General features: G+C 36.2%; 1 protein-coding gene across 2 annotated transcripts in view; it reads left to right on the forward strand.

Moving 5' to 3' along the window:
- Window positions 1-23,820, forward strand: part of PCSK5 (proprotein convertase subtilisin/kexin type 5) — a 261,481-nt gene that overhangs the window by 123,925 nt on the left and 113,736 nt on the right. For both annotated transcript variants that reach the window (XM_075739243.1, XM_075739241.1), the window contains exons 8-10: window positions 2,004-2,216; window positions 12,267-12,367; window positions 23,180-23,283. In XM_075739243.1, the coding sequence (XP_075595358.1) occupies window positions 2,004-2,216; window positions 12,267-12,367; window positions 23,180-23,283 (418 nt within the window). The remainder of the gene's footprint in view (window positions 1-2,003; window positions 2,217-12,266; window positions 12,368-23,179; window positions 23,284-23,820) is intronic.

Genomic DNA, 23,820 nt, shown 5'->3' on the forward strand with positions numbered 1-23,820 from the left:
GAGGCTCTGAATCAGACCCTGCTGGCTGAGAAAGGCAGGCAGAACAAGAACCCCAAACATAAAAGGGGGTTTTGATTTGGCAGGAGTTCATAATGTGGGGAAGGAGAGCTGTAACACTGCTTAAAGTTTGTCTTTAAAACAACAAAAAATGTCGCTTTTTTGCATCTTTTTGTTAGTGTAGTAGCTAAGATCAGCTAAAGGGAGTGAAATAAGTTGAAATAGTTACACTTCCTGACTGGTCAGACTGATCTTGTCTGGAGAATGTGGATTTCATAATACATTTAACTTGGCATCCTGGGATTTTTTTTCTCTGCTTGAAATGTTTTTTTAATGAGAAGTTGCATTTTAGAGACATAACCTTATGTAAACACTAGCCAGGAGAATTTGATATTTAACTTATTTTGCTGGAGAGAAGAGTCTCTCCAGGTAGTATACTTTTATTAAACTCACAAAATGAAATTCATCAATGTTTGAGAACTCAAGCCTGGATTGTGTACTGTGAGGGGATTTTTTCTTACATTGATGTGGATTCAGTTATGCTCAGCACAAAAAGCCCTAATGAAACTCCTCTGAGCATCTGGATTAAATGAATCTTTGAATTGCTAATTGTTTAAGGTTGACCTGGTAGATGTCCAACAGCTGTCTTTATGTTTTTTGTGGTACATATTTGCACTCTGGGAACAAAAACCCCAAACAAACAACTCTCCCCATGGCCAAGCACTTAATTGATGCACAGAAAATGGTGGTTTATGCCTTATAACATTAATTTATCATACAGAACAGTGGTCCTACCCAAAAAACAGGTAGATACTACAAAATGAGTTGCAAGCAAATGAGGTATAAATGAGACTGTTCGCATAATTGTAACTGAGAAGTATGTCCCATGCTTTGAGAGAATGTCATGTAAGAAAAGGTGACACAATTTAGCTCAATGAAAGATTAATTTAGTCCTTTGGTGAACCTATCTGAATGATAAAGTGCCTCCAGGTAGTGAGTGCTGATAATTGATGCAGATCAAATAGTTGCATATATCTGAATTTCATTCACTGTCATGAAATATGTAAATATAAATAAGGAAAAGCCCAATTACCCCTATATTGGTAATTCTCAATTCCCGTATGTCGGCAATACAGGTTACTGGTCATCTTCACTTTTCATATCACTGCCTATTTAACAGTTCTAGTACAATCAAAAATATTTTTATTTGGATACTATATAACTTTGGTATATTAAGAAAATATCAGCATGATGTTACCTATTTTAAGTCCTCATTTGAAATTATGAATATGCCTAGTTAACTTGCCCAACTAGTCATATATTTAAAATATCATGATGAACTAATGCTTTAGTACTTCATTAGAACAGATTGATAAGAATCTTTTATTTTTGTCCATTTTTGTTTGTATATTGTGTTGTGCATTTAGCATTCATAATGGACTCAATGGGTTGGACTAGATGACCTGACGTCCCTTCCCACCTCAAGTATTCTGTGATTCTGTGATTTATAGTGCCTGTGAAACAATCATGCTCTGGTTCACAGTATGTAATGCTACCGAAACAGTACCTAGTGCCACCAAGCAACCCAAGAAGAAACAACTGAGAGCGCCCTAACAAGTGAAAGCTATCATGTGTTACAAAGGGGTTTAGTTTCAAGTATGGCATTTCTTTTCCTTTCCCAACCCATTATGATGGTTTAATGCTTCCTCTGAGTCTTCAACATCTCTTTCTTGGTACAGCTGAATAGTATAGGCAAAACCCAACAAGCAGACACTACATAAAAGTTGTTTCTAAAACTATGTTCGTACCACTCATTTTTGGAATTTTTCTGATGTCTGATTCTGAATTCTGCTAAATCCTGTTTTCATTTCAGATTCCTCTCAGTGAGCTAGTTTCCTTTATTGTCCTTCTCTCATTAGTTATCTTTTAGGGGAAAAGACCTGTTTGTTGACCAGGTGAGGGAGAAAAGAATTATTAATGACACCATTTGTGCTGTTTCCAAACAGGGCCGAAGAGGCTTAGGTTCAGTCTTTGTTTGGGCATCTGGAAATGGTGGACGAAGTCGAGACCACTGCTCCTGTGATGGCTACACCAATAGCATCTACACCATCTCCATAAGCAGCACAGCTGAAAGTGGGAAGAAGCCATGGTACCTGGAAGAATGTGCATCCACACTAGCTACAACATACAGCAGCGGGGAATCCTACGACAGGAAAATAGTATGTTTTTAAATTTGGGGTTTTTTTTATATGGGTTTGTGTTTTGCATAGTGACTTCGGGGGGAGTGAGAGAAAGGGACCTCATTTATACTAATTAAAAAAATTGTGTGGGACCCAGTGTGTTACTTGGTTAGAGTCACCGTACAACTCTTTGAAACCAGCACGGGTATCTCCGCATGTTGCAACCTGATGCCATAGAGGTATACCCAATTCATAGCAGGTGTTTCCTCACCTAGTTGCTGCCATCTCTGAGTGATGCTTTCAAAGATCCTATTGCCACTGCCACCAAAACAGATTTCTTTCATTACCAAACCCATCAATAGGCCTGAGAACATATCCTCCTTTTGTTTTTAATCCAGTTATCCATAGTTTTCATATTTTAGACACATGATATTAGCAGTTTTCCTGCATAACTTTCTATTTTCTCAGATTTATTTTGATCCAGCATCATTCCTCTTTTATATTCAGTGATGGTCAGTTATTACTCATATTGCTGTCTATTCTGGCTAGCTGATATATTGTAAGCAAGATTAAGCCCGGTGCTCATCTTTCCTGTATTGTTCCTCATCTCATTCCTAAACAGCCAGCATCCATTTTCCATTATGTTTTCATCTTGGCTGGAAACGACAAATTGTTTTAATGCTGTTTGATACCATTAGTATTTGTACACTGTATCTGCTTTTTCAAATTGAGTGCATTCAATATACTTTCCAGTGTTCAATATACTACTCCTTTTAACCCCATGTACTAGGATTAATCAGGTTTGCTAATATTGTCCTCTTCCCTGCTTATTTATTCTAGTGTATAACTTACAGATATTAATTTCATCCTGATCAGAAAATTTAGGAATTTTGGGTTTGGGTTTTTTTTTCCCCCAGATGTTTTCTTAAGCACGCATGTAACATTACCTTCTTTCTTGTTCTTAGCTGATACCTCTCTTGGTGTCAGTGAGGAGTTAAAAATTCTTGCAGCTATGGTTTTTTAATACTGTCTGCCTTGTCTTTCAGGATTCTGGGATGCTGGCCATCCCTTCTTGGATTCTTCCTTATTTTCAGATGATCTAATTTTTGTTTTAAACTTGTTCTGAGGTACTTCTTCGTTCCAGTAATTTTTCTCTTCTTGCTTCTCTCCACTGAAACCTTATCTCTCTTCCTGGCATGTTTCTTGTTCTTCCTGATAAATAATAATAAAGAAAAGAAATTACTCTGTCTCAGAGCAGTCCTCACTTCTGTGATTAAATTCCCTCTACTGTCCTTTAAAAGACCTTCACTAACTTCTTCATGTTTAAGTGAGACTAACACAATATAAGGTGAGCAGAAGTGAATGTGATTCCCAAGCCTGACCTCTTCCTTAGCTGAGTCTGTAGGACTTCCCTGAGTCCTTCAAATCTAGCAGTCAGCTCCACAATAGTTTTTATAAATACAATCAATCTTGCTTTCAAAGTTTCCAGTGATAGAAAATCCACTTAAATTTAGGGCAAGTGGTTTTAATTAGCCATTGCCATTAAAAAATCCTCTTGTTTGCTATCTGAGCTCCTCTAGCTTCAATTTCTAGGCATTTCGTTGTGTCACGGATTTTATTGCTAGTATGCAGAGCACTCTAGTTGTCTAAAGTCTTCCTCTCTACCCGTGTAGCCTGATCACTTAATCCCTTTTGATAAATGAAGGTAATCTTCTTGCATCATTCTGTGTAGAGCATGTTTCCATATAAACCCTCTCCTATTTTATGAGCTTTGAGCACCCAGACTGGACACACCAGTCTGGTAGTAACAGTATCAGTGCCAAATGCACAGGAAAATGTGTATCATCTGTGAGTGCCAGCTCAGTCCGCCTCTCTCTATACATTAAGCCTGACTGAGACTTGTTAGCTTCACTGTCATGTAATGTGTTTATCATTGTGTTACACACAACCTGCTTTCAGAGCTGCTGCTTCTCTTTTTCAGAGTTGGTGGTCCAAGGACAGATTTGAGAGTAGTTATGGTCTTGTTATTGCACCATTTACCACTAGCTGTACTGGTTTAGTCGTCAATCCAGACCAGCCCTCATCATCACCACCTCTTTCTCCAAAGTTTCTCCAAGTGCAACATTCATCAGAAAGTGCTGGTGTTTTCTTCTAGGTCTTTGACAAAAACTTAAGGGCATATTAAGGCCAAGAACCACATTGTAGAAGGCCTGATTAGAAACAATGCTCACTTCTTATATGTGCTATAGGCGTACATATCATTTGTCTGCTTCTAAGTATATATCTGTTTTCTTATATATGCTTACATTTTGAGATCTTGTAATTATCCCATTTTAGATCTGTCTTACGTATCATGTACATTTTTAATCTCTTAAATTTAAATAATTTTTAATTTTTTTAATGTGCAGTACCACATTAGGTATCTTGTAGAATCCTGACTATACTATTTTCAACCAAAATAGTGGCCAGAAAAAAAATTACTGCAGCACTTTGGCAAGTTCTCTTTTCCAGAAGCTTATGTTATTCACCATTAAATATGCTACTAGATAATTAATTTATTAATAATTAGTTTAAATCCTTTATCAGCTGTTTTACACTAGATACAAACTTGGCAAATAGATAAAATTATTAAGAAAATACTGCTTACCGTTTCAAAATATTAACAGTGTGTGGGTTTTCTTTCCATTTTCTGGAACTTCTCCAGTGTTCAAAGACTTGCTAAAATCAACAGTACAGTCTAACATGTTCCCTTTCCAGCTCTTGTAAAATTCTTTGGTGCTTCCAAACTTTCTGATTTAAACTGGCTATTTAAAATAGCTATAAATAGGAAGATGATTTATCATCTTTGTATGCCCTGTAAACTTCATCTAGATTTTTTTTCCAGAAAGGAACATTCAGTGAAATAGCCATTTACTATACACTGCTATTAATTATTCTATTATTTCTGGACAATTAAAACAATATCGGTTTGGGGGTTCTTTTGCTTCTGATATATTTGAAAATAAAACATCCTTATACTTTGTTCTGTTCTTTTAGGTTTCACCATTTGACCTTTGTCTGTCCTAACTACCTCTATGCACTTTCTATCTTCTGATTTTTATTCATTGCTATCCACTTTGTCTTTTATTCACTTATATTCATTTATTACTTCTTGCACCTGTCAATACTTGTTTTGTTGACCAGTATATCCTTGCTCATTTTTTAAATCTAGTAAAATATCTGCACTTTTCTCAGTCCTTATTTGTAGTTTTCTGCTTAGCTGATTTAATATTTGTGCATTCCTCTGATTTTGTAATAGGAGTGGTTTGCTTGATGAAAGAAGGACTTTCTTCTTTTACAGAATTACTATTTCAATAAAAGACCATTGCTTATTTCTCACATGTCACTCCCTTATGACTTACACTAGCATGAAAAACACCTGGAGGTGATCTCACTGTTATTGTTAAAGACTTTCTTATGAACCATTAGAATAGATAATTTTCTAGTTTACTGAAATATAGTACCCATCACTTCTAGAATTTATGCACTGTGCTAATACTTGCAGTTTTATGTTTTCTTGTAAGATTTTTGAAAGGTGTATTTTACAAAGGAGACATTAATTATTATATATAGAATGAACATACATTATCCCATAATTAGTGAAATAATGAAGAGATTTTATATAAACATTATGGAAAAGATTTAAAGATATGACTCTTTAAAAATGTTCTTGATGTTGTGTCTCCGTTGGAGATCTCAGGCTATCAGAGATCATAAAAATAACTTTTAATTTAAATCCATCAATTCTGTAAGCACTGATTGCTTTTACTAATCAGATCCTCCATTCTTTTGGGAGTAATCCAGTTGCATGTGCCAATTTTAGATTGTTCCTACAGAGTGCATAATTTTGCACAGTGAATGGTAAAAGCATAAGGTACTGAGGAGCCATAAGTATTAACCTAAGTCTGTTGATCCTTTGTTTACCAGAACTCAGTTTACCCTGGGCTACTCTTGTGCCAAGCAACTTTGATGTTCATGTGCCCTAGGATTCACTGATCTCAAATGCTTGAATATCAGACCATAAATCTTCCCTCCAAGACTTATTTCCTGTACTATTTTATCAATTCACTTCAGAAACACACAACCTATCTGAGGGTATTTTACTGCTGGTACTTGGCATTTAAAGCCAGGCAAGCCTGTTCCCCTTCCAGACACCTTCAGTGACAAAGCAGAAGTGTACAGTAGATGCAGTCAATACTTCTCTGTTTGTGTTTTGTGTAACCCAGTTATCCCCATAAGGGATAACAACTACATGCTTCTGTTAAGCTACAGCCTGGTGAGAAATGACACGAAATTGTGAAGCCAGCTTTTCAAACTGAGTATTAAGAAGTTCTTTCAAGATGCACACACATGAAGACAGGGACATTGCTCTCACCTGTGTGATTGTCTTGCTCCTAGCTTGATTTTGAGAGGAATAATGATAGCACTGCTATTCTCTTCTCCAACTTGTCTACTAAAATCCAATTCTCCTAAGTACCTATCAAGCCTCATTTACCTTGGAAAGAAGTCTTGTTTGAAACAAGAACTGAACTAAAGACAGAACTGAAAATTTTGAGGACAAAGTTCTTCAGCTGCTATAAAATGCTAAAAGAGTCTAGTATAAAGGAGATGTCTATTTGTTTTCATTGTTGTACCACACATCCTTTTCACTCATCATGTCTCACATTTTTGGTTAGACTGCTGCTCCTTTTGAGTCAGAGATTGTCTTCATATTTTTCCACAAAAAGATTAGGGCTTGCAGTAAGTTTAAAAGGAAAAATAACAATAAAAGAAGAATAGAAATATTATTACTAAATTTAAATTCACCAAATTCAATTATGCATTTAAATTTATATGCAATATACAAATTAGCTATGAAGCTATGGCTTCATGCCACAACATGAAAAGAGTAACAATATTTGATCAAAGTGTGTGGTGATTTGGTTTGTTGGAGTGAGACTCCTGTATTCAAAATAGGAAACAAAAATACTGCTGTAGTAAATCAGGAAGAAGTGACCTGGCATGGGATTTGCAATCAAAATTAAATGAACCCATTCTTATTGTCATGCAACTCTGAACAAACTCTAATATCATGTGAGATTCTGCAGTGTTGTAGTACAGAAATACCTATCCACATTTAAGGAACAGTGAATGGTTACAACTTTATAGTGTCATGTTCCACAGTTCCTTCATATTTTTCCTTGCAGTTCTTCAATTTATTTTTTTTTTTTCGTTTCTGTTTTTCTATCCAATATGTGCAGAATGTATTATAAGGTAGATGAACAAACAGTAACCAAATGTTAGGCACTCATTGTGTGGACTAAAAATTCTTATAAAAATGTTTTGGTTTCAATATGGACTAATAGAAGCACCCACACTTTTATAACTACACAAAAGACTTTTTTTCTCTTTTCATTACTATGTGTTTTTAAAATTGCTTGTTACAAATATAGGATGTAATGTAATTTTAGAAGTTTTTCTAGTCTGGAGGTTTTTTCCAGTCTTGTACAATGATAGCTTAAGAACATCATTTCATCTGTACAACTCTGTTTTCCATATAGAGCATTTTACTTTTACTTTTTTTACTTTGATCTAAAGTAAATGGAAGCAAATTCTGTCCTGAAATAATTTGAGCTAACAGTTACAGTTAAATACACACTGATGTTACCATCTTGCATGAGTTTCTTGTTGCTCAGGGAAGAAAGATACTTCAATTGTGTTCGACTTTATGCTGTACCAAATTGTATTGCACTGTTAGACTATTAAGGACTGAGTTTCCAACCTTTGGATATATTTAACGTGCCCAGAGTGTACAAATATTTCACAGATGCATCTGGATGTATGCCTTTTACATAGACTCTTAGAGAAAAGAACTAGAATTGCTTTTAAGTGTTTTCACGAGCAGCTGCAGTGCCAGCATATTATAGGCATAGAAGCTTACACTCTGGGACAAACGCAAATCAACAGTAGGTAAAGACCATAAAAATATACTTCCTTATAGAGGTTATCTCTCGTAACAGAGTGAGTGCAGAAGTATTGGCTAATAATATACAGTTGTTAAGGTATTTTTCCTATTATTCTCTTCTCTGCTATTTTGAATATGCTGGAAGATAGCTTCCCCACTCCAGACCATGCAGCTAGGATAGGTTAAGCACCACCTAATATAGTTACATATCTATAGGCCTTTCATTTATCAAACATGTTACACAAATGCATCACACTTCCTTTGAATTCCTTTTCAAATTATTTCTTAAAGCACTAAGGAATTTAGATATGAAAGTCCCTCACAGATATAATTTATTAACCTATTACATAACTTACCTTCTGAAAATAACCTCTCTTCTTACTGTTCGGCCTATTTCTTTATTTTCTAAAAAATGCCAGTTCATCTGCTGAGTTTCTTTCTAGTCTAAGATATATTTCTGCCTTGCTGACTAGCTTCTGCTCTCAGCACAACTTAAAACAAAAACAACAAAAAACCCCCACCGTCTCCTGCCAGCTCTTAAAACGCAAACAAAAGCCTCTTTTTCAGAAACTCTTCAGGGTATCAAGTTACACACAATGTGGCACCTTCGATTTTGAGTAGATACAGATACACAAAGGATGCGAGAAGGAACTGTAGATTTTTGCTAAACGCTTCTCACTTCTAGGGACACAGGTTCATAGAAATCAACGTATCTTGAAGAATTGTAGCAGAAGGTAAAAAAAAAGTTTCAATCAGTTCAGAAAGCTCTTGTCATGAAATATGAAATAGCAAGAAATGCAGAGGCTTGGGAGAGGAAGAGTGAGCATGTTCTCTGCTAAGGGAAATCCCATTTTGACCTTAGTCATTAACCTCTCTGTGAATCTATGGAGAGATTGATGATGCAGCCTTTATAATGACTGTACAGAAATGGCATCTCCTTAATACTTCAGAGCAAGTTGCTTCTATAAAACTATTATAGTGTGTCTAGAGTTTTTTCTTTAATAAATGTTTGGATTTTCTGAAAGCTGTTGGACTGAAGTCAAATCTAGTTGATTCAAAAGATTTAGAAATGGACATGACTCATGGCCCTAGAAGTATTGCATGGACTTCTCTTGGGCAGTCTGATCAACATTTTCATAGATTAATAGTTGTTACAAAGGTATTTGAAGCGTCCAAATGCGTTGTACTCAACAAAAGAGTCAAAAGTGTCTCCTTGTCTCCACCCTATTGATCAGAATGACAGCTAATATACACTAATGACAGCTTCATGGAGCTGTCAAATACCACATACTTTTATTGGTATTAATGATGTTGCCCTCGTGTGGTTCAGGAATTTGGGGCACCATTTTTCTTCTTGAAATTTGCTTGCCTGTCGGTGGTCCTGTACTCCTTTTTTCTCAGGGTAGATGTGATACTTCTCTGACAGCGAATCCATAGTGCTGAAAAACATGCCTCAGATCTTGGAGGTAATTTCACGTAAACATCTCAGCTCCTGTCAATAACTTTCCTTTGAAATAGCTCAAATGGGATTTCCACTTAGGAAGCTTTCCCTACACATTTTCAGCTGAAGTATTTGCTCAGTAAAAGAGAGAGATAAGGGTCTGTAGTTCAAACTGCTGCCACAGCATCCGCTTAGAACATGAGAGACAACATTGCCAAATAAAGAGGTGTCATTGTTTGTTGTACTTGATATCTGTAACTACAGGACAGTATAAACACTCTGGAAGCATGTTCTTCCAGAGAATGAGAAACACAGATAGAACAATGCAGTGTGCTTTTCACTGTATGGAGCGAGGCCGTCTCTGAAGGACAAGCTGCTATGAGGGTAATTCTCCCTGCCTGAGCTCCTGCAGGCTTTGCTACCTTTTGGTCCTCCAAGGAAAGCGGCTGCTGCACCACCTTTTTTTCAGGGGACATGGTACCAGGTTACAAAAGAAACAAGCATGTGTTAGTCCCTTTTTCTGCCCTCTTTTTTTCCTGGCCTCCTTTCTGCTCCTCGCCACAGCACTGACCAGTGTTTTTCCAAATGGGATACCTGAATCTTGTATGTCTCTATTTGGGTGTATGTCATCCTGTAGTCCTTGGATATGTTAATCCCACCTGCAAAATCACTACCTGCATTTGCACATATAGGCAATGTAGTGTAAGGGCTGTTCCTACTGCAGTTTCACCTCTTAATATTGTCAGGGCATTTATGGAATTTGCATTCATCAAGGTTTTTCCAACACTGTTAATTTGCATTGTCTAAATTAATATACAGTCAATAGGAGAGAAGGCAAGAGATAAAGAAATTATATTAATGTTTTATTTATGGGGTTCAACTTTTAGCTGATGACAGATAAATTCTTTAACAAGGTGTGCATTTATAAAGGACATTAAATAAGAGGGGGAAAAAAGGTTCTTTCTAGACTGAATTATTCAAGAAATCTGGCCTTTGGTAAGTTCACTGATTTAAGGATATGACATTATAAATGCTTTAATCCATCTTTTTCAGCTTCTAGAAGCTTTCTTTTTCTTTCACTTGCTCACTACTTGCTTTCAACAATCATTTCCTGGGTGCTGTTAGCTCCTTTTCTATTAAAAGTCTTTAGTGTTAGCTTGCGTATGCTTACATGTCATGAGAATTTTCAGCAGCCTTACACATATTATGTAATACTATATTACTGAATATGGCTAATGCAAATGTGTGAAACCTATACCTCCTACATGCATTTGCTTGTGTCTGTTTTGTCAGATCATATTTTCTGTATCTCCCAGTTTCAAAGCTAGACAGGCATTTTTACATGCCTCATGCTTTTTTTGTGATTTTTTGATCCTCTGATCCTTTCTTCGCATGTTTTGCATGTTCATGTTGCAAATGAAGTATGATACTAGTGAATTAAAGCAAATGGAGACACAATAATTCTATATACTTAGGTAAGAAGCTGTGTAAGCAACTTCTTCTCTGCCCCTCAGGCAAATATTTTATGCCTCGTAGTGACTGAATCTCAGGGATCAGCTGAAATGCTGAGAATAAGGTTTGGTGTTGCAGGTCATTCGCTCTGCCACCTTCATGGAGGTTTCCATGCTGTGGACTGCTGCCTGCTAGTATCTATTCTCAAGTCCCTGTGGGTTTTGCTTGAGCTTCTGCTAGGTTGTGGTGACTGCTTGTCTCTACCGCCTTGCTCTTGCTAGGAACCACTTCTTAGGGAAGAAGAGCATAGATTAGAATCATGTTAGATTAACATTGCCTAAAAGGAGCAGAATTTAGAATAAACACACTTTTTTGTTTGATTTACTGTCTTACAGAAAGAATCCACCTAAAATTCCTTATGTGACAGGAACATCGTAACACCAAGTGGAAGACTGTGCCTCTAGTTGGTGTTGCACATTACAGTTTATACATCCACTTAGATTACATATAAAAATATGTAGCAGCATAAAATTAAGCAATACATAATAATTTAAATTATTATGCAAATAACTAATTGGTTGGTGTCTAGGCCAAATTTGTGATTACATCAGGATTTTCCAGTGAATTGTTGCTTAATTTCATGTGAATTATTGCATAAGGCATGAAGGAAGGTACATGTTTACGGTACTTAGCACAAGCCCAACTGTATTCTATTCTGTCACATACTTCCAGTGTGATTTCAGACACCCTAATTAACCCCTCCATACCTCTTTTATAGTCTCTAAAATGGGCATAACCAGCCTGTATGTAGGGAGCGCTGTAAGATTTAGTTCAATCCTGTTTGTAAAGCACTTTGAGATTCTTCGATAGAAAGCGCTCTATAAATGCAAATAGAAGGTTAGAGTTCTAATTGTGGAGTTTTAAAACCCTCTGCATGTTTTTTCTAATTTACAAGTCTTTTTGTTGATTATGCCATGAAAAGAAAACAGAGACTAACGTATGTTTTCAGTGCAATATAGAGAACACTTTTCCAAGTTCACAAGTGACTCAAGCTGAAAACATCTAACGTCATGTATTCAGACACCCTTTTTTTCCTTTCCTTTCAATGAAAGAAGGAAATACTGTCCACGTACATGTGACTCATTCCAGCAAATGAAACCTGTTCTGATTTCTGAAGCTGTGTTCTAAATTTCACACATTCAATTTCTTCCAGATCACCACAGACCTGAGGCAGCGTTGCACAGACAGCCATACTGGAACCTCAGCCTCTGCACCTATGGCTGCAGGCATCATTGCACTGGCACTGGAAGCAAAGTAAGATCTGAGCTATACTCCGACAAAAAAAAAAAAAAAAGCATATGGAAAGATCTATCTCACTCATCCAACACCTTTATCCAGGGATCTCAAAGTGCTTTGGAAACTTTGTTGTAGTAATCAGAGTACCCTTCCAAGGGCAGGAAAGATCTGCATGCTTATTTCACATGCAGGAAAGCTGACACTATGGAAATGACAACAGAGTACTCGGTGTTGCAATTACTTGAAATGGTTTTGAGCAAAGGTGATTTCCACTAAATGATGTACAGCATCCTCACAATGTCTTACAGTACCCTCACAGTGCTGTCCAGATGTACTGTACTCTGCAGGCTACTGTACGTCACCTCTTGCACTCATCAGGCTTCTCTTAGCGGTGTCCATCCTTGAACATTCAAGAAAGTTTTGGGACCATGTTAGGATACCATGAACAGAAATTAATATAATATGAAAAATAAAAATTCTCAACTTCTGCATGCTGACACAAGTCTGTTTTTTCTAATGAGTTAAGCTCCTCGGCTATAAAAACCGTGGATAGTGTAGCTCTATAGTCCTTTTGACCTTTAGCTCAGCAAAGTTTCCATCTTACAAGCGTTTTCTCAACTGTAGGATTTTGTTCTTCGTGTTTAATATGTATCTTTAATGTGCTTCATGGAACAGCAGAAATACTGGAGATTTATCAGGTAAATCTGTATTTCAAAATCTTTTGCATTACTTTGCGCTGTGTTAGAGAATATTTGCAGGTCTAAGGTGGAATGCTCCACCCCAAATCCTGCTTGAAATCAAATGTTTCTAAGTGCTAGGAGATTGATTCTATTAAACTCTGAAGAAAACCAGTTTCCTCTGGGGGCAGCCACTTCCTTTGAAGGAAGTAAAAAATTTGTACACAATAGTAATTTCAAATTGTATATAATTCATAGCAGCAGAATTATGTTTCCATCTTTAATGTTGTTTTTTTGAAGAAACCATGGGCCAGTATTCAACACAGAATATTTTTTGCTGTTGAGTTATAGTCATGAGAGTAAGAGTTAGTAACTGAAGAGTTGACATAATCTTAAGTAGTGTAGCGTTTGTATCATTATAAGTAGATTTTCTTAATGCAGTCATTAGAAATAAAGGTATTTGGAAAAATTAATATAATGGTATTGTTCTTTTTTAAAAAATTGTTTTAATATCTTCTTAATCTCAGTTTTAAAATCCTTAAATTCATTCTAAACAATCTGCACATAAAGATAAAATTGCATATGTGTGAATTTCATTCTGCTCCAAGTTTTTCTAATTATTTCTTAATGAACGGAGGTTGCTTGTAATTTATTATTTGTATTTTATATGATTTTTGTGTGCTTCTTCTAAAAAATGATTGTTGTAATTGAAAGTTTCAAAGAGTTATAGCACAAAATACCTACAACCAAGCTATTGCTGATTGTGACATCTTAAAACACATTGAACTTGCACTTTACACCTTTTTTCTCTGTGAATTTTGGTGACTGTACCAATGGGAAATCCATGTTAGTGTCTATGGACTACCTTGGGTTTTTTTCCAAATTAGTAGTTGCTATGATAGGAACAAAGACAAGACTGTATTAAAGCTTCACATGCGGTGATGGAGATAAAATGTGCCAGTGACTAAAGATCCTAGTCACTTTTTTGTATTTGTAGTACTCTGTGGCAGGGTGCTAACAAGAGATTAAGGATGAAAAATTAATGATTTTGCCTCCTTTCAGATTCTATTAATTTTCAATATGTGGAGGTTTCTTACCTATTTCCAAATCATAGCCTGTGTATTTGAATAGATACAAAGGAATTATATTACCAATATCATAAATGTGGTTTCATTCATTTGTTTTCCATTCACTAATTTTTCCTCCCATACAACTAATTTTCTGAACACAGGCATGAAAAAAAAAGGAAAAATAAAAGGAAAGTAGGGGGGAGAAATATTTCCAGGTTTCCCATGCTGTTTTTTCCCCTAAATTAATCCAGTCCTAGGGTTGGAGAAACCTTTGGTCTTGTGATGTTACAGATTATGAAGCAAGGCCTAGGGAGATCATATCATAATATATTAAATTCTAATGTCTGGGATTTGTTTGTATGAAATCTATTCAGATTATTTTGAGCAGTTTCTGAAGGGTAATTCCTATTTATTTGTCTGATTTGTAAGTTCAGATTGTATTTTTCACCTGTGATACCTGCCAATTTAGGTGATCCTAAATAAATGCTAGGAATTAAAGTATGCAAAAAGAAGTTTTGAAGCCATCTTCAGTATTTCTCCAATACTTTTAAAATATATGACATGTAAAGGATACGTTATATTGTGACAGCGTAAGGGCTTACTGGAACTGGTTTGTATTGAAACAGAGTTTGTATTTCCATAGATTGTTCCTTAGACTCCATATTAGTGTCTGTGCTAATAGCACTAGTGTTTATATGAGATTTTAAAAAAAAGACTAGTTGGAAAGGGGTTTTGGAAGGTTAATTGTGCTCTTCATACAGCAAGCTGCTTAAAAATTGAAGCACTTAGTCCTGAACGCTTCTTGAATATGTCTGTAATAATGTATAGTTTCATTCCACTTTGTGCTGGAAAACACAACAAATTATACTGAGGAAGGGCTTTGAGCCTATGAGGTCGGTTTTTCCCCAGTAGCCAAGTTCTGTTCCTGGGAGACATCAGGAGGTGAACAGAGCACTAGTCTGGCCTGGATATGCATTAGAACAGCCAAGAGGTTGCTTCAGCTCACACGCAAAGGTATATTAAACCAATGGAAAATGAGTAACACAGATTTCCACTCCAACCTGCCACTTTCTTTCTTTGATAAGCCCCATATGGTAGGATTGGCATATAGCTGATGGAGAACCTCTTACCTGCCTACTTATTTGAACTCTCCACTTTGTTTGTTTTTCCAACTGGCATCTGCTCCTGAAATTCTGGCAACAAATTGTTTTGGGATGGTGGTCCGCTTAGTACCCCAATTTCAAGTAATGTGAACTCATTTCTTTTTTTTAAATTATTTTTGGTCCAGTATTTGAGTATCAAGTGGCATGTTTTCCTTCAGGAACTAAAGTGTAACTGAATTTCAGACTGCTTGTTTGGAATCCCTGAGGGCGTAATACAAAAATGTAGATACGCAACAGCTCTCACACCAAGCAATATATCTCTTAATCGTCATATTTTGTGGTTTTCTTATGTTACTCAGGTAGTTAATTGTTTTATCTGATGGTTCCCAGTATATCTAGTATCTTGTTCAGGGTCTATGAATAAATGCTTGCTTATGTATTGTACTTCTTAGTTATTGCATAATGTTGAATTTTGTTAATTGTAAACCAGCAATTATAGATATAAAGTATAATGGATTTAGTCAGCAGATGCAGCAATGTGCTTACTAAAAATAAACTATTTGCATTGCATAGTACCATCTACTGTTGATATCTGAAATACCCTTTCTCATTGATGAAAGGTTTGAATTTGGAATTTCGGTGACTCAGAGTCTGGAGAGACAGTATACCCACATTTGTTCCAGTGGGCATTCTGCCATGTTCCTTTGGAGAAGCCAAATTAAAAAAAAAGCAAAAACCAAACAACCCACCAAAACCTTAGGTTGCTGATGGAGGAATACATTATACATCCCCAAGTGAACTGCATGCCCCACTATGTATAAGCCAATGCATGTTTTCCAGCCCAGGGCATATAAACTGCAGTTACATGAGTAAGAAATAGCATCTGAAATGGAAGTATTAGTCTGCTCTGTTTCCACTGGTATACTCAGTGGTACAGCTTCGGAGAGAGTTCTGTTTTCGTCTACGATTCTCTTCACATGAGCCGTATACTTAATTTGTCTTTGGCTACATGAAACCAAGGCTAGAACAAGGTAGTGCTGGGAGGAAGTAAAGAATTTCAGTGAATTCTGATAATGACAATCCATTCAGAAAAGTGAAAATGCACTGCATTCTTCTAAAAAGCGGTACAACCAAGTGTAATCACTGAGATGAAAGGAAAATAGAGTTCACATTGCAAAGGGTCAAGAGTGTCAGAGGAAGATACTTTGGATTTCTGAAAACTGATCAGATACTTGCAATACTTCCCATACTGATCGATTTTCTTACAGAAGGGAGAAAAGCAGTGTGCTGTCTGGCAAGGGGCAGTTTTGGATACAGAGAACATCAAAGTTAGAGGGGCTGGCTTGTTCATAAATATAGTAATAGGCTAAAGGTGATGAGACAGTTGAGGTGAACTATGGAACTGCTGCTAAGTGACCTCTATATGTAGGCTTCCAACATAAGACAAGGAGAGCTTATCGTTTAAGTCCATCAGCCTTAGCTAGGTCTGTGCTCCATTGATTGACTGCCTGTTATAAAAGGGAATGCTAGAATGTGTGAGTTAGAAATCTTCTTGTGAATCTTTGCATTTGTGAGTAGTTTTAAAATGATGGTCTTGATGGTGAAGTATTTGAAAACCGTAAACATGAATAAATGCTTAATTTAGAACCTGTGTTTCTCTTGAGCTGTAACCACCTGTGGCACTTACACAATTTCAGTTCTTATATTGAGATTGACTTGGAAGTACTTTTCTGAATTCAGCTTGCCCAATGTTTCCCATTTTAAGGTCCTGTTTTCAGTTACATATAACTTTGCCAAAGAATAATCGTTCAGTCTGAGATTTTCCGTGTAACTTGCTTTAAAAAAGTTTTAAGAAAATTCCATCCAGACATTTCTTAAACTGTGTCTAGGTTAAAAAAAATATGTTTGACTGTGATCATTTTTAACTTTTTCATTGAGTTTTACTGTGTCTGCAATTTGGAGCAACAGCTAGAAACAGAACAAGTGGATAGTCGTCGTTCTGCTGCCAGGGCAATGCCTTTTATAAGCTTTTCAAAAATCTGTTAGGATGTGCTCAGTTGAGAGTCTTAAGAGTATGGCAACTCTGTCCCCTGTAGTTTCTTGGTTCTCCAAGTGTTCCCCAGCCTCAGCTTTTGGAGGCTGCTGAGGATTGTCTCTGAGTTGCTCTTAGTGTTGCTGCTGGCTCTTCACCTTGAGGGCAGGGAGCCCATCTGCTTTTCCCTATGTTCTTGCAGCAAGAGGAAAAAGGGGAGGCTGGAAGAGGAGCAGGTTTACTGGACTGCAGTCTCCCTGCAGTCTTTGTTTTGAGATTCTTTGCACCACAGTGTGTTAACTCAACTATATTAAAAGTAATCAGTATCATTAGACTTGGCATATAGGTCAAATCAGTAGTCTGGGTACCATGCTAATTATAACTGTCTGCATTAACCTAAGGTAATGTAAAGCTTCCCCTCATGCGCAGTCACAGCTGGATCTAAAACTGGCAACTGACCTAAGGTTTTTGTTGCTGTTGCTTCCACACTGTTGTCCCTCAGCAGACTGTGCACACTGTCTTTTGGGCGGTCCCATTTCATCCTTCCTCTGGAGAAGTCACAATAAGGGATGTGATTCAGGTGCCTCTCTCTCAAGGGATTCCTCCTCTGAAAGTAATCATTATCAACCTGCAGATGGGCCATTGATTGTTTTCTTTTTGGGACTTAGTATTTTCTGTCTCTGGGAAAAGCACAATACTGTGTAGACTCTGGAATCTGCCACCACTGTGTGCACTACAGATTTGACACCAGAACACCGTTGCAGGTAGATGTATGGCTGCTTATCCTGCTGTTCATCTAAAGGAATATATCTGTCATGTCATATCACAACTTGTCTGTATTCTGTCCTCAAAAACAATGTGAAGGAAATCCAAAAGATGGTTGGAGCCAGTGCAAAAACCTTCAAACACTGACTAGGATGCATTGCAGAAATGATGGAGATTCTGCATAAGTATAAACTGAATTACATGAAGTAGAGCCAGACATAAGCTGATAAAGATGATATTGTAGAGGCAAATGCTATTACCTTGAAAAGATGTTTAAAAAGCTGTAGCTTTAATGGAAAATTCTGATATTCTAGAATTTGTGGAGCTTGAGATGTTTAAGATTAATATGTTTGAAATGTGAGTGATGTACTGAAATTACTTAGTGACTGTTGAAATAGACAGATGCAGTGAAACTTGGCAAATATCAGGCACTCTTCCGAATTATGTTTAAATTATGTGTTCTTAATTAGTCAGCAATTTGTTTTCAAATGTGTATCACTGCTCTTCTTTGTCCAGTACCTAAATTAAGCTATTAATGGAAAAAGAGGAAGAATATGACAATTAGTGTAAAAGGCTACTGACAGCAATTTTGATCTTAGAAAGATGTTTTCCCAAAATTTCATTAATTGCACATCTCATTAGACAGAGGTCTTGCATATGCCATTAACACTACTAATAACTGACCTCTGACTTACAGTATTTTCAGTTGCCATTAATTTTTTAAGGGATTGTCATCTTTAGCCAGGCTTTGGTTTCTTTCAAAGGGATCTGATTGTGTAAAATTGAATGCAAATCAGAAATTAGCAGCAGAAATGGTAAATTTCCGACAAGCAATCTGGAAGCCAGAAAAGAAGTGTGAGCAAAGAAGGACCTGAGAGCTAATTCTAAAGTAACCAAATGGTTTTGTTTGATGTACTAGTTTAACGAACACTGGTTTACTGGGTCAGAAAACAAAAAGACTACTAAAGCAGAAACTTAAGTTATGTTTACGGGGAAAGAGCTACATGCTGATCAGCAAGCATATAATATTCTTTACTGTTCCAGTAGGAATTTAATAAGATTATTTGCAAAGTATTTGACAATTAGAACCTATAAGGGTGTCAGACATGTCAAAAGCACATGTTTTGTATGTCCATGAATATGCATGACTGGATTGTTAAACACTAGGGTCCATTGTTGTATCTTCTTATTTTCAGGAATGAAATAGTTATGATATAGACCATTTAGACACCTGAGCAAAGGATAAGCACCACAATTAGAGACTGTCTTCATGTCTCGTTCCCTCTTAAAATTCTCTGCTGCAACAAGCATCTTCACACTGATTCTTTATGCGACCTGGAAAGAAGACTGTCTGCCATTAACATAGCTAATGTTCCTGTCCATGGGCTATATATTGGAGTCATTAGGACAAGTAGTAGGGTTGTAGATCTTATGGGACAGTTTGGCTGATTTGTAAGTGATGGGAATGTGTGAACAAGCCAAGTAACTATTTATTATGTTTTGTTTATAAATTTATCATAAAGCCCTTAAGGGTGGCGTTATGCAGAAATTAGAGATGAAAATTACCTCCTACTGCTCTACAAGACGTTTAGGGCACAGATACTCCTTTTTATAGCAATAATTATCCATATTTATTCTCTCATAGCCAAAATTTCCAAAGAAGGTTATTTGATACTTCCAAATTGAATTATGATCCTCTTCTTAATCCACCCTGTTATACTGTATTTTTCCTTGATTCTCTGAAGAAAAGTTTATTGTGTTCTTCCAGCAATTCTTATCAGAGTCTGCTATTTTGGCAAGAATTTTTTTTTTCTGATAGGCCACCTTTGTCACATTCAAATTGCTGATTATGAAGATTAATGTAGCAATCATTGTTCATGTTTCTAATCATATAATTTTGCTAAAAAAAACCAAACCACAAACCTACCAAAGTTTCACCCTATTTGTTTATTGCATTAAGTGAAATTTTTGCTAATTGTCTCTCTTGCACCAATTATTTATTTTGAACAGTTATTTTTGGCATAGTATCATTATACAAAAGGATAGAGCCTGAATTCTTTACTATTTCCAGGATTAGCCCAATTGTCACTAGGGAGATTACTTGTGGAATGAAGAAATCAGATTTGGCCAGAAATTATGATCTATTATTTCTAAGCAGCCTCCTTAAAGATAAAGTTAAATCTCAAATGAATATTACTGTAATATAATTGAATATATTTTTCCTATTTCATTTTTTCTCTTTTACCTTGTTTTGTAAACATTTTGAAAAGCCTGAAAGAAGAGGGCTGTACCTTAGAGTATAACTGTTGTTTAAGGACACAACATTCATTATTTTTTAGCTGCTGTGTAAGCACTTTAGTATGTAATTGTTCTCACTTCTACTTATTCTGGTTTGATTTTGAGTATTGTCTGGTATGTGTAATCCCAAGGCAATTTCAGATGAGACATTGAAAAAAAAATTTCTGGAAGAAAATTGCCCATTTTTTGAAATCAATCCATTATCAAGCAGCGTTAGTACTGCTCTTGTTAATGCATTTGTTCATTTCAAGATGTTTAGCCATTAATTCTTCTGAGATTAATCAAGTGGTAAATCAATTAACATCAGTGACATCTTGTCTGGATCTGGGGCCCACATGGCTAGCAAACAACTGTTTACTCACTTAGGATCCAATTTTGACATGTTTTACAAATATTTGACCAATTCTGTGATTTTTCCAGATGCTTTAAAATTGTCTTCTAGACTATCTTGTTTAAAAACAAAAAACCCAAACCAAACCAAACCAAACCAAAACCTCTTCTTTCTCCAAATGAACTGCTATTTTGACATCATTCCAGGGTTTTTTTTGTTGATGGTGTTTGGGTTTTTTTTGTTGAAGTTTCTGAAAAAAACTATGGGCAAACAGTTGCAGACCTGTTTTGTTTCAAATGAGGTGTCTACTGTGGAGAGAAAATTTGAGTCTGGCAATAGCTCAGTTCTTAGTATAGTGAAAGTCCTATAGTAGGCTACAGAAATTGGTTTGAATATTGTTCTTAGGCTGTTAAATCTCTTACATATAAATAACTGCCCAAACTGCCATTCCTAGAGAAGAAAACATTAAAATCTTATGAATTATACGGTAAGCAAGCAGATTGGGAGGTTGCATAAGAGACACACTGATTTAACTGTATACCACGTCATGTCCTAGAAATCAGACCTTTGATCAAGGTTTTCTGCCCCAGAAATTGATACGTTATTTTTTATCATTAGATAAGGATGGTAGATACAACAGTGAATGGCTCAGTTTTCAAGATCTGCCATGATTTTTGTTTTTAGAAGTACACCATTATTCTGAGACATAATCTCATTTGCTGACTGAGCAACTAAGTCCAATTTATTAGAGGTTGGTATTATCAAGTGAAGCCTACTGTATCTTTAGATCCTTTACTTAGGCATAGTTAGATCCACCATTGGATCATTATTCATCTTTAAATAATCAGTTGATTGTTCCCTATCTTGAATCTCTCCTTTAGAAGTTGAGAGGAGCATTTTAGTGCCTTATTTTTCACCAGTAGCATGTACAACTTGCTTTATAGACTAACAGATTGTTTAGATTCCAGATTATAAAGAATGCAGCTCTTGGGATTCCTGAAGGTCTTCCTGAAGGCTTGAAACATGTTTTTCTAAGACTTTACACAGGCTCTCAGTGAAATTCCTGAGCTGGTATAAAATCATATTGATTTTTTTTCTTGAAGCATGTTACGTGACTGTCCAAGCATACCCTATCTTACAAACACTTAATGCTCCTTACATTCCATGACTTTTTTTTTTCTTTTTTTTTTTTGTCAGTCATTTTTACCAGCTCAGCTGGATAAACAATTACTGTCATTCTAGTCCAACTGTCTAGTGTGAGAAATTCCACTTTAAGAAGAACAAATGTATCTAAAGGCATATTAATGCTTTAATAAATGCTCAAGGACAGAAGGCATAATCTCTCCTTAAAAATGACAGACTAATTTAAACATGGGAATACCCTTATATCTTGTACCCAAAAATGAAGAGAAATTGAATGGCCATGAATTGACAGATCTTGGAAGAAATTACAAAAAATTCTAGCTACAGTTACAAAGAGATTCACTCAAAAATCATCTTCCTTCTTCAGATTATTCCATCTCCTCTTCCTGTTTCAACAACAAGCATAGACAGGACTTTCTGTGTTGACTCTAGAAGAGTACATGCTGCTTCCTGTGGTATCCCAACTGTAGGTAGAAAAGTGCTAGGTTACATCAGCATATCCATGGTGTGCACACACCTACACTCTACGAAACTGCATTTTTAAATGGAATACTATTCATTTTCTTACGGGTAGTAGAAAAACTGAGGAACTGGAAGGAGAACAAAAAAAAAAAAATAGCCCAGTCACAGCCATGCACTTTTAGATCGTCTTCTAAGAAAATAAATTCTCCTTGAGGAGGATCTAAGAGAAACAAGAAAACTATAATCTCTAAAGATTTGCTCCAATCCTACAAGATAAATGGGCATTAATGTCATAGTAAAGGTGCAAACTGCATCTTGTTTCACCTTCCCAATGGACCGATTATTAGGAATCCCTTAAAGGAATACACACCTGTGCAATCAGGCACTTGCTCTGTACCTATTCAGATTCAGTGCGGGCTGCTTGGTCTTCTTGAAGAATACACACAGACCCTAAGTGAATTCCAAGACTGGGTGTCATAGACAAATGAGTAACAACGGAGGCACCTGAAATAGCTTCAATAGGAGCTGAAAGTCTACAGGAATTGCCTGCTGGAGCACGTAGTTAGTAAGATTTAGTAGAGCTTTTCAGCAAGCCAGCATTTAGCTTTTTTTTTTTCCTTTGCACTGGTCAAGCTAGATAACATATGTTGGTGGTCATACAAATTGCCTCTGTGTGAAAAGGGAAGATGCCTCTTCATCTTCCCTTAAGTTTTATACAATAGAATATTATCATATATTTTTATAGTCTGCTTAATGCAAACCTCCCATCTGGATAAATAATTTCATGTAGTAATTCTGCAAAATTAGAACATGTTCTTTTGAAATGAGCAAAGGAGATGATAAGAGAAATGAGTGTTCTTTTGGGGTTTTTTAGCTTACATTACTTTGTATCCCTACATTCTGGTGTAATATGTCTGATCTGTGACTTTGTCTTTTCCATTTTTCATAGTCCATTTCTGACCTGGAGAGACATACAGCATATTATTGTCAGGACTTCGCGTGCAGGACATCTGAATGCTAACGACTGGAAAACCAACGCTGCTGGTTATAAGGGTGAGAGCTTCCTTTCTTCTTTGCCATCACAGGCAACATCTTATTTGGTATTTTTGAAGAAGTAGTAATCTCAAGTAGTTTGTTTGGCCCTATGTTGTGCATAGTTTTGAGACCTTTCAGGCTCAAATTGAAGGGGCCTATCTTCTGTTTCTAAGGAAAACCTCTTAGAATGACTAAATCAAAAAAATGACAGCTACAAAATGCATTGACCAGATCTTAGTCCCTTTCAGTCCTATTTCATGTACTGCTGGCAGAAAACTAAGTAAACTGGTGTTTTTTAATTTTTCTTTTTATAGATAGTATTCTGATAAAATAGTCTAGAGTTGAAGATACAGCAATTTCTGGAATCAGACCATGTTCTCGTTCAGAATTGCTGACAATATTTTCAAATTTTTGTTTTATATCACTCACCCTACATTATTTATATTTAAGATTTCTGTCAGATTTAGGATAAAATCAAATCTTGAATACTTTTAATGGGACAGAAATCATGCTGTTCAGTCAGCTGTCATGTAAGTTTCTAAAATTTTGTACAGT

Source organism: Balearica regulorum, chromosome Z (genome assembly GCF_011004875.1).
Source record: "Balearica regulorum gibbericeps isolate bBalReg1 chromosome Z, bBalReg1.pri, whole genome shotgun sequence".
In the NCBI taxonomy this organism is placed as follows: Eukaryota; Metazoa; Chordata; class Aves; order Gruiformes; family Gruidae; genus Balearica; species Balearica regulorum.